The following is a 12,589-nucleotide window of genomic DNA, read 5'->3' as shown; positions in this document are numbered from 1 at the left end:
AGTTGTATAGTTGTACAGTTCTTCTGCAGTTGTACAGGGCCCTAGTGAGACTACACCTGGAGTACTGTGTGCAGTTTTGGTCTCCAAATTTGAGGAAAGATATTCTTGCTATTGAAGGTGTGCAGCATAGGTTCACTAGGTTAATTCCCAGAATGGCGGGACTGTCATATGTTGAGAGACTGGAGCGACTAGGCTTATATACGCTGGAATTTAGAAGGATGAGAGGGGATCTTATTGAAAATATAAAATTATTAAGGGATTGGACACGTTAGAGGCAGGAAACATGTTCCCAACCAGAGGCCACAGTTTAAGAATAAGGGGTAGGCCATTTAGAAACGAGACGAGGAAAACCTTTTTCAGTCAGAGTTGTAAATCTGTGGAATTCTCTGCCTCAGAAGGCAGTGGAGGCCAATTCTGGATGCTTTCAAGAGAGCTAGATAGAGCTCTTAAAGATAGCGGAGTCAGGGGGTATGGGGAGAAGGCAGGAATGGGGGTACTGATTGTGAATGATCAGTCACGATCACATTGAATGGCGGTGCTGGCTCAAAGGGCCGAATGGCCTACTCCTGCACCTATTGTCCATTTCTTATTTTTAAACTACTGTTGTCAATGTCCATTTATAAGCATTCACATTTTACATTTACTAGTTGTTTCCTTGATATATGACCACACAAGTATTGTTTTTGAGATACTTAAGAGTTATGATTTTCGTATTGGACTCCTCTAACCTGTTTTAATATGTCTTGGCTCATGATCATTTACCATATGGTAGAGTGAGTTCATAAGGAATCACAATAATATAAAGTGGATGTGTGGGAAGGAACTGCTGGTTTACACTGAAGATAGACACAAACTGCTGGAGTGCTCAGTGGCACAGGCAGCATCTCTGGAGAGAAGGAATTGGTGACGTTTTGGGTCAAGACCCTTTTGCAGACTTAACCGAAGGGTCCCAATCTGAAATGTTGCCTGCCAGTCTGAAGAAGAGTCCTTTCCCAAAACATTTCCCTCCACAGATTCTGCCCGACCCACTAAATTACTCCAGTAATTTGTTTTGCTCAAGATTTCAATATCTGCAGTCGCTTTTGCCTTTCTTCAGACCGATTGACAGAATCTTGTTGTTTCCTGAATCTTGTTGCCTTTTATATCTTTTTGTTATAAATAAAGTTTATTTTAAAAATACTCTCCATTCAGAAATGAAAATGTTACCAATTAAACTGTAGTTAGTGTTTAATGCAGGCCATGGAAGGGTTGAAGTGTTCATAGAAGGGATTGGAACATTAGGAATTGCATTTTATTTTCAAAAATAAACTTTATTCAGAATAAAAAATATACAAAACAAGAATTGTGCAAAAACTCAAGAGTCAACTGTTTTATTGTCATATATACCAAACAGAACAATGAAATTCTTACTTGCAGGATAACAGAATATGTAAACATAGTACCCTGTAAACGAAATAACAAAAAAAATGTTATATATGTACCTCACACATTTAAAAAAAAACAATAATAGTGCAAAAAGGCAAAACTAATGCCCCCAAATCTATGTAGTTCAGAGCTTATTTGGCGGTTGGTGTTTAATAGCCTGATGAATGTAGGGAAGAAGCTAGTCCTGATCCTGGATGTTATAGTTTCAGGCTGTTATACCTTATTCCCGATGGCAGGAGTGAAATGAGTGTGTGGCCAGGTTGGTGTGGGTCTGATGATGTTGGCTGCCTTTTTAAGACATTCACAGATTATATACATTCATTAGTGTCATGTTCAGTGGTATTCGCAACTATACTTAAACCAAGCAGCCTTACCACTCTTGTGGCCCCCCGGGGTGATATCCCTTCCCTTGTTTGTGGGTCTAGGAGTGCAGGTACATAGTTCCTTAAAGGTGGCGTCACAGGTAGATAGAGTGGTCAAAAAGGCTTTTGGCATCAGATTGAGAGTCAGGGGAGAGAGTCTGCAGCGTAGGTTTACTAGGTTAATTCCCGGAATGGCGCTACTATCATGTGTTGAAAGATTGGAGCGACTAGGCTTGTATACACTGGAATTTAGAAGGATGAGAGGAGATCTTATCGAAACGTATGATTATTAAGGGGTTGAACACATTAGAAACTTGTTCCCAATGTAGGGGGAGTCCAGAACAAGGGGCCACAGTTTAAGAATAAGGGGTAGGCCATTTAGAACTGAGATGAGGAAAAACTTTTTCAGTCAGAGTTGTGAATCTGTGGAATTCTCTGCCTCAGAAGGCAGTGGAGGCCAATTCTCTGAATGCATTCAAGAGAGAGCTGGATAGAGCTCTTAAGGATAGCGGAGTCAGGGGGTATGGGGAGAAGGCAGGAACGGGGTACTGATTGAGAATGATCAGCCATGATCACATTGAATGGCGGTGCTGGCTCGAAGGGCCGAATGGCCTCCTCCTGCATCTATTGTCTATATGGTGGAAGGAAGGGTAAGGTGTGAAAACAACAGATCAAAGAAGAGTATGAAGGAAATGTAGAACGGTTCATTGTTAGCTGAGGGGAAGGTGACAGAGACATACAATCAGGAAAATTTTAATCAGGACAGTGAAACTAGTTGGAGAATTAGGGTGGGGGGGGGGGCGGAAAGAGAGGGACAGCAGGGGTTGAAGTTAGAGAAATCAATAATCATACCACTGGGTAAGATAATCATATTACTACTCATGTGAAATATGAGGTGCTGTTCCTCCAATTTTTGTTGGGCCTCACTCTGACAATGGAGTAAGCCCAGGACAGGAAGGTCAGCATGGGAATGGAAGGGGGAGTTAAAATGTTAGCAGTCGGTAGTTCACGTAGGTTTAAGCGGACTAAGCAGAGGTGTTCAGCGAAAGGATCGCCGAGCCTGCGCTTGGTCTCGCCGATATACAGGAGTCCACCACTGGAACAGCGGATACAGTAGAAGAGGTTGGAGGTGCAAGTGAACCTCTACCTCACCTGAAAGGACCTGGACAGAGTCGAGGGGGAAAGAGATAGGGACAGGTGTTGTGGAGGAAGGAACTACAGATGCTGGTTTAAACCAAAGATATACACAAAAAGCTGGAGTAACTCAGTGGAGCAGCCAGCATTTCTGGAGAGAAGGAATGCGTGACGTTTCGGGTCGAGACCCTTCTTCAGACAGGTGTTGCATCTCCTGCCGTTGTAAGGGAAGGTACCTGGGGAGGGGGTGGTTTGGGTGAAAAATGAAAAGTTAACCAGGGAATTAATACATCGTTGTATCGACATGGAAAGGGCAGCGAATCTGCAATACCAAGAGTTACTGACCGTAGTCGCCGCCCCGGGGCCGGGCTCCGCTCCCCGCACGACTCCCGTCCCTCGCACGGTTTCGCTCCCCCGCACAGTGCTCCCTCCGCACCGCCGCTCCCACTCCCCCTCCCCCCGCACCGTCGCTCCAGGATCCCCCCGCACCGTCGCTCCAGGGTCCCCCCGCTCCACTTCCATCCAAATCTCGCGCTCCGCACTTGCCTGGGGCCGGCGCACCCGCCATTGGCTGTGGACGCCGCTTTCCGGTGGGCCGCGCCGAGCAGCGCTCAGGGTTCCGGGCGCGGGACCTCGGCTGTCGACGTGGCGGCGCCGCCGGGAGAGTGAGGGGGAGGGCACGAGCGAGCGCGCGCGCTGACAGGTGAGTCTCGAGGCTGCTGCGGGGGTTTAAACGCCCAACGGACGCCGGCGGGAGGGCTCGCGCGCGCGCGGCGCGAGCTCCGGGGCGTTCACCGCCCGGGGGGGGGGCGTTGCCAGCGAGTTCCAGGCGAACCGACAGACCTCAGAGCGGGAGGAAAGTTCTTACCCCGAGGGTGGCGGGTGCATACAAAACTCCGAGAGAAGGGACACTCCTCAAAAGTGCTTGGCCCTGCACCGATGTGCTGCAATTTACAAGACAACGGACACGAGTGTAGCCAGGTTGGATTAGTTCCACTAACTTTTTGCTTGCAAGGATTCGATGGGCCGAATTTCCTCATTCTTACTTATTTTTCTTGAATAATAATAACCGGGTTGAGCTGTTTGTAACCTATGACTAAGGAAAGGCAAAGAGGTCCATTCAAGCCTTCTGCAGGACGTGGCTAAGCTTCGAGGTTTCACTGCAATTTTGAATTGAATTGTGTCAAGGGATGATCTCCATTTCCCGGATCTGACCTCATCCCAATGTTTAAAATGTTAACAATTTGAATTCGGTTGGTGTTTTAATTAGAGTTAAATGTTAGGGGGACTATCACCAAGACAGATAAAGTTGGGGCAGGTGAGTGCAAGGATAAGCCAAATAATTACAAGTCTTTCAGAAGCTATTGGAAAAGATTACATGGACCTGGACGAATCTGTACTTGCACAACCAGGAATTGATCAGGTCCTATCTGGCTAATTTGGTTGAATTTTTGAGAAGGTGTGTTGGGAGTGCTGCAGTTGATGTAGTCTGCATGCACTTCACTCAGGCATTTGGCAAGGTCCCACACCGAGACCAGCCTAAAAGGTTAAATTGTTTTGGATCTAGAGCAGTTTGGCTAATTGCATCTGAAATTGGCTTGGTAATTTGGGGACAAGCTAATGGTGAAAAGTTTTATTTTTAATTGAAGGCCTGTGACCAGTTGGTGATGTTGTGGATAGTGGGCAGGGTCATTTTTTTGGGTACAGAATGATATTAATAGGCAGAGCAGTGGCAGATGGAATTTAATTCTGAAAAAATATGTGTGTTATGACATTTTTGGAGAACAAAGGCAAGGATACACATAATGAATGGACGTGCCCTAAGAAATACTGAGATATCTTGTACTTGTCGAAGAATTCCTGAGTACAGGTAGATAAGTTGGTAAAGAAGGAATACTTGCCTTCATTAGCTGAGATATGGAATATAAGAGACAGAGGTTACGATACAACTATATAAGACGTCAGTTGGACCACAGCTAGAGCACCTCATGCAGTTTTGGTTGCCAACATGAGAAAGAAGGAATTGAGAGGGTGCAGAGGAGATCAATGAAAGTGTTTCCAGGGATAGAGCATTTCACCAATGAGGGGAGACTTGGGAGGCTGCTTGTTTTATTTGGAATGGTGAAGACTGGGGGTGGATTAAGATGTGCAGAACCCCATGGCATAGCTCAACTAAATATTGAGAAACTTTTCTTTTCCACTTAGCAAAGGTGTCTATGACCAGAGGATACTGATTTAAGATGAGAGGAAGGATATTTTGCAGGAGTTTGAGAAATTTATTTTGCGCGAAAGATGATTGATATGTGGAGCGCACTGCCTGGCCTGAGGTGGTGGTGAGACCTGTGTTTTTCTTTAGTCGTTAGATGATCACTCGAAATGCCATGGTAGAAGGCTGTGGATCAAATATTGGGAAATGTGATTAGTGTGGGTAAATACTTGAGGCCAGCACATATACATCGGGTTGAAGGGCTTGAATGACACTCAGACTCTTTGTCAATTTACTGCATAAGAAATAGGAGCAAAAAATTTCCATCCAGCCTTTCAAGTCCGCTCTATGGTTCTTCAAGGTCATGGTGAATCATCTACTTCTGTACTGTTTTGTAGTACTATCCCCATATCCACTGGTTCCCTTAATGTTCAGAAATCCATCAACCTCTGCTTTAAATTACTACTGCAATTGAGTTTCCACAGGGATTTGGGGCAAAGGTTCATTTCTAATTTCTTCTAATTTCAGTCCTAAATGGCTTCCCCTTATTCTAAACCTGTTGCCCTGGCCTTAGACTCATCAGCCAAGGGAATTGTCCTTCCTTGCATTTGGCCTTTAATTTTTTTTGAAGATTATTGTCTTTGGGACTTGACGTCTTTCAACTCACAACTTCTGTAAAACTGTTTTTCAACTAATATTTAGTGGCTTTAGTTTGTTTCCCCTTGTATTCCCTAATAAAGTTAGCATGGTTTGCTTCTATTCCATGAAAATTGATGAAAAGTAATTATATAATTCCTCTGCCGTTTCCTTATTCCCAATTATAAATCATGCTGTGTTTGTTAAGGCCTTTGTTTATCTTTTCCTTTCTATGTCTGTTTAAAATATTTTAGTCTGTTTTACGCCAGTCCACTTTTATTCTCAATATTTTATCAATTTCTTGGTCCCTTACCGAGATCTAAAATATCCTCGGGCCTTTTGCTATTTCGGGCATCTTTACAGCTGCTTAATTTAATATTATCTTTAATTTCTCTTGACAGCTATTAATGAATCACTTTCCCTTTTGGGTTCTAGGAATCATTTTTCAACATACTGTGTTGTTTGTTTTAATGCTCACAGTAAAAATGTATGATGGCACAGTGTACAGTGTCCTTAAACAACTCTCCTATTGCTTTATATTTACCTTTGTTTCTATTTAAGATCCTAGTTGCATTGAACAGCATCACTTTCAATTCAAAGCAAAATTCTATCACATTTTGACATGGTATTAAAGGATTAAGAAGGTTGAGATAAAGAATTCCAGAACTTAAGACTTTAAAAGAAAGCCTAATTACCAGTGGCTGCACTATCTAAGTTCATGATGAATGCAAGATCTAAAAGATAACTTTTAAGTCTTGAAGTTAAGGCCTCAGAAGTGATGTGAAAACAAATGTGACAAATTTCGAATGGTCCATCTGAAAAGGAGACAATGGACGAATAGGCAAGCAGAGAAACCTGAGACGTATGCTAATAATAATGAAGAATTCAGAGTTGGATTTCTCAGGATAAAAAAAAACTGTCAGGGCAGCTAACAATCTGATTCGGCCTCATCCTATAAATAGAAAGTGGTTTACGAATTTGTGACAAGCACCAAATTTTTAATTAGTGGAGATTGCTGTTCATTCAGAACTAGCTGTGCAACAAACTGCATGCTATATTCGAGGGAATAGAAAGTTTGAGATGTCCTTCACCATATATTGGGAAGACCAAAACTATGGTCCATACTGGCGTAAGCCACTCTCTTGAATAACTATTTCAGTGCAAAATTTAAAGTTGTTCTAGATTATTTGTATTCATAGATTATTTGTATTCATACTTAACTTTGTAACCACTTGTCATGATTAATCCAATGCACACCAGGCATGCTACTAAGTTTCTACACTCTCTAATGTAAGGTTATTCACAAAACATCTGCCCATGTTCCAATTTACATCCTCTGTATGTTTGCTTCATCCATTCCCCTTCAAACTTTTAACATTCTCACCTTTATTTCTTATTTTCTCCAACCCTGAAACTTTCCAAGATATTTCCCTGAATTTTACCTTGCGACCATCACTGACATCAATAAGCTTTACTTTGGGTGCCAAAGCCCTAAACTGTACAGTATCCTCCCAAGTCTCCTATGTTCTCTGTCTGTATCCTGCTTTTAACAAATTTCTTAAAATTCGACATTTGGACAATTACTGGTCGATAGTATTGCATACTCTTTGCGATGAGTGACAAATTTCAGCCTCTTCCAAGTACACTGGGATGGTGACGTGTTTTTGGGTGACCATATGCCAATCCCAGGAATTGTTCCCCCAGGGCATTGCAGCTTCACATTTTGGGTAGCACAGTGCTGCAGTTGATAGAGCTGTTGCCTCACAGCGCCAGAGCCGTGTTCAATCCTGACCTCGGGTGCTCTCCATGTGGAGCTTTCACGTTCTTCCTACGACCGCGTGAGTTTCCTTCAGGTACTCTGATCTCATGCCACATCCCAAAGACATGCTGGTTTGTAGGTTAATTGGCCTCTGCAATATGTTCCTAATGTGTTCATTTGTCCATGACTTGTGTTTAGTCACCAAGTTACAAAGGGATTATGCTGATTATGAAATTGTCCTCCAGGTGGACCAGCAATGTACAAGCAAAAGGACTCAAAGGACCTTTTACAAGGCAGAACAGATTACTGTTGGCCAAATTGTTACCAGCATGCTCGTACAAATGAAATACTAGTACACGGAGACCATTCAATGTGCAGTCAAATCAGACAATGTTCATTTGACATCACCAATACAAAACAAAGCACAAAAGGCTTGCAAATGATATTAGTCTTGATTGCTAAAACAAGTCTCAACTGCTGGGTTGAGGCTTACTTCAGTGATAATGGACCTAATCTTGCATGTATTGCTGCTAGGAAGTCAAATTTATCCATATTCATTCATGGTGATGTTTTTGTTAACCTGCGTAGTATTTGCTCCCAAATGCATTGAACCTTTGCGGCTGCCAAGGTCTTCATATCCTCACTCTCCAACATCCACCTCCCCACGACAATCCACAGCCAATTTAAGTACTCCTGAGTCTCAATCTTCTCTCCAAAGGGCGATCTCTCTTGATTGAACACTTCCAATGTAATCTCCTTTGGAATGGTGGTAGTTTATGGAGGAAATTTTATCAAGCACTTGCTCAAAGGCCTTGGGACATTTCCTGTGGATCCAGGCAAATGTCCCCAAGTGTCAGATTTGGTCAATGAGACATTGATTTGGAAATTCAGTGCTAGTTCAGCTAGAAAATGGATAGAGTTGTTTGAATGCCTTTAACGTTTGTTCGAGAGTGTAATGATGATAATAAATATAAGTGGCAATAATTAACATTTTATTTGATAGATATGATTGACAATGTCTGAGGCAGAGGATGACATTTCGGTTGCGGTAGAAAATATATCTATTGAAGATGGGTCCAGTGCACCACATGGAAATAGCACAAAAATTTCAACTGATGTCATATCCACTCAATTGAATGACTCTTTGGAGCATGACTGTGGTCACGTGCCCATTGACAATTGGAGTACAAACCACCAAGAAACTGTGCTCCAAACTGGGGCTGTGGATGAACAAAAACAGAGTGGTCTAGAAGAAGAGCCTATATCAAAAGATCCATTGTCCACTGAAGAAGCAATTAACATTACATCCGCTGAGAATAATGAGCTTGTATGTCTTGACACAAATCAGATATTGGATACACATATATCAGCAGAGGAAAATTTCACTGAGGTATGTGATACATTCAAAGGGTAAATTATGAATTATCAGAATAGAAAATAGCTCTCAACACTTGGGTGCTAGAGCTAGATTCTGGTCAGGACACTATGCTATAATTGAACTTTATTGTACCCATGGGCAGCAAATTTAATGATGCCAAAAACGATTTGCTGATGACTGAATATTATCTAAACTGGGCTTCTGCCTGTTATGTTATAGTTACATTATTGAACAAATGTTTAAATAAATCATTGGTGTAACATTTGCATTTAGTATGTATCACAAAAAGCTGGAGTAACTCAGCGGGTCAAGCAGCATCTCAGGAGAGAAGGAATGGGTGTCGTTTCAGGTCGAGACCCTTCTTCAGACTGATGTCAGGGGAGGGAGCGGGACAAAGAAAGGATGTAGTTGGAGACAGGAAGACAGTGGGAGAACTGGGGAGGGGAAAGAGAGGGACAGAGGAGCTATCTAAAGTTAGAAAAATCAATGATCATACCGCTGGGGTGTAAGCTGCCCAAGGGAAATATGAGGTGCTGTTCCTCCAATTTGTGGTGGGCCTCACTATGACAATGGAGGAGGTCCATGACAGAAACGTCAGATTGGGAGTGGGAGGGTGAGTTGAAGTGCTGAGCCACCGGGAGATCAGGTTGGTTAAGACGGAGTGAGCGAAGGTGTTGTGAAACGATCGCGAGCCTGCGTTTGGTCTCACCGATGTAGAGAAGTTAACATCTGGAACAGCGGATACAATAGATGAATACAATAATACAATGCATTTAGTATGTGATCAGATTGCAGGTCCTCCCCAGCTCATGAACACCTGACTTATCAACAGCCTGTACATACGAATGAGTATTTTGGAGTACAGCAGTATAGGTTTGCAGGCTGCTGTGGGGCTACAGGCATCTTTTGCAGTGAGGGGACCCAATTAGTAGCTGGATTTCACACTTGCAAACTGGTCAGGTAATGCAGTTGTAAGGAATGGAACCTGTACATGTCCAAATGCCTCTTGCAGCTCATTCTATATAGCCACCATCCTCTGTGCTGAGAAGTTGTCTGTCAAGCTCCTGTTAATTCTTTCCCCTCGTGTTAAACTTTGGTCTGCAGTACTTAATACCCCTATGCTAGGGAAAAAATCTGCATTCATTTTATCTATTCTCCTGATTTTATGCTCGTCTATAAGATCATCACTTAACCTCCTGTACTCTGAGGAATAAAATCCTAAACTGCCTACCCACACCCTCTATCACAGGCTGTCAAGTCCTGTCAACGTCTTTGTAAATCATTTCTGTACTCTTTCCAGCATAATAGCATCAACAGCAGGGTGTTCAAAATTGAACACAATATTCCTGATTGAGGGCTAGCATTCCAAAAGTCATCTTCACCATCCTATCAGCCTGCAATGCCTTTTCAGGGAACTATGTATTTGTACTCCTAGATCCCTTTGCTCTACAACACTTATCAAGACCCTACCATTCACTGAAAAGGGCTTGGCCTGGTTTGATTTTCCAAAACTTTACTCTCATCTAAATTAAGCTCCATTTGCCATTCCTCAGCCCATTTGTCTAACTAGTCAATATCCTGCTCCAGTTCTTGATAACCATCTTTACTGCCACTTGCTTTAATGGCATCCGCAAACATACGAATAATGCATTGTACGTTCTCATCCAAATCCCTGACATGGATGACACAGCTATGGTCACCCTTCTGCATTGGATCCTGTCCCACTATCAATCTAGTTTAAACTTTCCCGAGTAGCACCAGCAAACTGACCATCAGGATATTGGTTCCACTCCAGGTCCAACCAGTCCCTCTTATACAGGCTACCTCTGCACCAGACAAGATCCCAATGGCCCAAACATGTGAATCTCTGCTCCCTGCACTAACCCCTCAACTATGCATTCATCTGTCCTATTCCACACTGAGAGTAATCCAGACATTACTACCGTTGACCTTTTACCTAACTCCCTATGTTTACTGTGCAGGACTTCATTCCTTTTCCTATCCATGTCAATTGTGCCAATGTGCATGACTTCTGGCTGTCACCTTCCTCATTGAAAAAGTTCTGTAGCCTCTCCAAGGCATCCTGGACTCTGGCACCAGGGAGGCAATGCACCATCCTAGAATTCCCTGACTATAAACCTAACTAATGAGTTTCCTCTCGCCCTGTGTGACCACCTTTGGCATCAATAACCCCTACTTTGGTGCCAAAGACCTGATGGCTGTTGCTCTCCTCTGAGTAGTCATTTCACACACACTCCCAACAAATATGCAAAAGGGTATTCCTATTTTCAGTGCTCTTTTGTAAATACACACAATTAATAAACATGTGTCATGTGGCCAGAAAGCAACAAAAAAAAAGGTTTAGCTTTGTAGTGATGCCCATACACTACAAACGCACACTGTCACAAGTAAAGCACTGCCTGTTTTTGTGGGGAATTGCACAGGCATTCCTGAACTCTTTACCTATTCCATTTCTTGGTGGTCACCCATCTCCTTTCTGCCTGTATCTTGTGTGTGACCACCTCACTATAAATCGATGATAGACGCAAAATGCTGGAGTAACTCAGCAGGTCAGGCAGCATCTCTGGAGTGACGGAATGGGTGACGTTTCAGGTTGAGCCCCTTCTTCAGACTGAAAGTCATGAGAGATGTAGACGATGATGTAGAGATATAGAACAAATGAATGAAAGATATGCAAAAAATTAGGTGGGGAAGGGATGGAGAGGGAGGGAATGCAGCGGTTACTCCTGTCTATGAAGCCCTCTGTCTCCCTGATAATCCTGAGGTTGTCCAGCTGCAGTTTCAGTTCCCTCCCATGGTTAGTGAGGAGCTGCAACTGGGTGCACTTTCACCACCGGTGTAATCCTCAGGGACACTGGAGGTTTCACCATACTTCCCACATCCTGCAGGAGAAGCATACCAGTGCCCTAGTTGCCTTCCCTACTGCACAGTCCCCTAAACAAGAATTACCCAAAAAAGACCTTGCCTGTAATAAAGTGTGATTTTATTGCATGTCGAGCAATGTCAAATGATTTTTTTTTAAATCTGATGCTGCATTGTATAAACATTTTCTATTGCTCCATTATGCAGGCTTCAATTTCTAATAAAAGTACTTGGGGATCCTGGGGAGCTTGGGGAAAATCACTGATCTCCACAGCTACAGCAACTGTGGGTAAGTGTTATGATTGCTATTCATTCACTATGAAAACATGAATCGGTTGGTTATAGAAAATTCCAGAGAACAGTAACTTTACAAATTAACACACTAATGCAATGTGTCACAATGATGAGAATTGGAATAGTGCCCAGTTTTTTCATTCGCTGTGTGATTTAGCATAAAATGTAGGCAGTTCCGAACTAGCAATAGCAGGTAATCAATAGGTGACACAAAACAACTGTTGATTGGTAATTGAGGAGTAATCAAACTTTTCCACTTAATCATGTCCAAAAGAAGTGACATTAATTTCTCTTTGACATGGATAGAGAATTGGTTGGCAGACAGGAAGCAAAGAGTAAGAATAAACGGGTCCTTTTCAGAATAGCCGGCAGTGGCGAGTGGGGCCGCAACTATTTACAATATACAATAATGATTTGGATGATGGAATTAGAAGTAATACTAGCAAGTTTGCAGATGACACAAAGCAGGGTGGCAGTGTGAACTGCGAAGAGGATGTTAGGAGGTTGCTGGG

General features: G+C 42.8%; 1 protein-coding gene across 2 annotated transcripts in view; it reads left to right on the top strand.

Moving 5' to 3' along the window:
- Positions 1-3,400: 3,400 nt before the first annotated feature.
- Positions 3,401-12,589, top strand: part of LOC144593798 (protein NOXP20-like) — a 36,177-nt gene continuing 26,988 nt past the window's right edge. The window contains exons 1-3 of one of the 2 annotated variants that reach the window (XM_078399908.1): positions 3,401-3,624; positions 8,526-8,912; positions 11,991-12,072. In XM_078399908.1, coding sequence (XP_078256034.1) covers positions 8,538-8,912; positions 11,991-12,072 — 457 coding nt within the window. In that variant the 5' untranslated portion in view covers positions 3,401-3,624; positions 8,526-8,537. Of the gene's footprint in view, positions 3,625-3,650; positions 3,903-8,525; positions 8,913-11,990; positions 12,073-12,589 lie in introns of those variants that run through there. The other variant, XM_078399898.1, reaches the window with a different exon arrangement.

The sequence above is a fragment of the Rhinoraja longicauda genome, chromosome 1 (assembly GCF_053455715.1).
Source record: "Rhinoraja longicauda isolate Sanriku21f chromosome 1, sRhiLon1.1, whole genome shotgun sequence".
NCBI classification, from domain to species: domain Eukaryota; kingdom Metazoa; phylum Chordata; class Chondrichthyes; order Rajiformes; family Arhynchobatidae; genus Rhinoraja; species Rhinoraja longicauda.
This window is presented reverse-complemented; position numbering and strand designations above follow the sequence as displayed.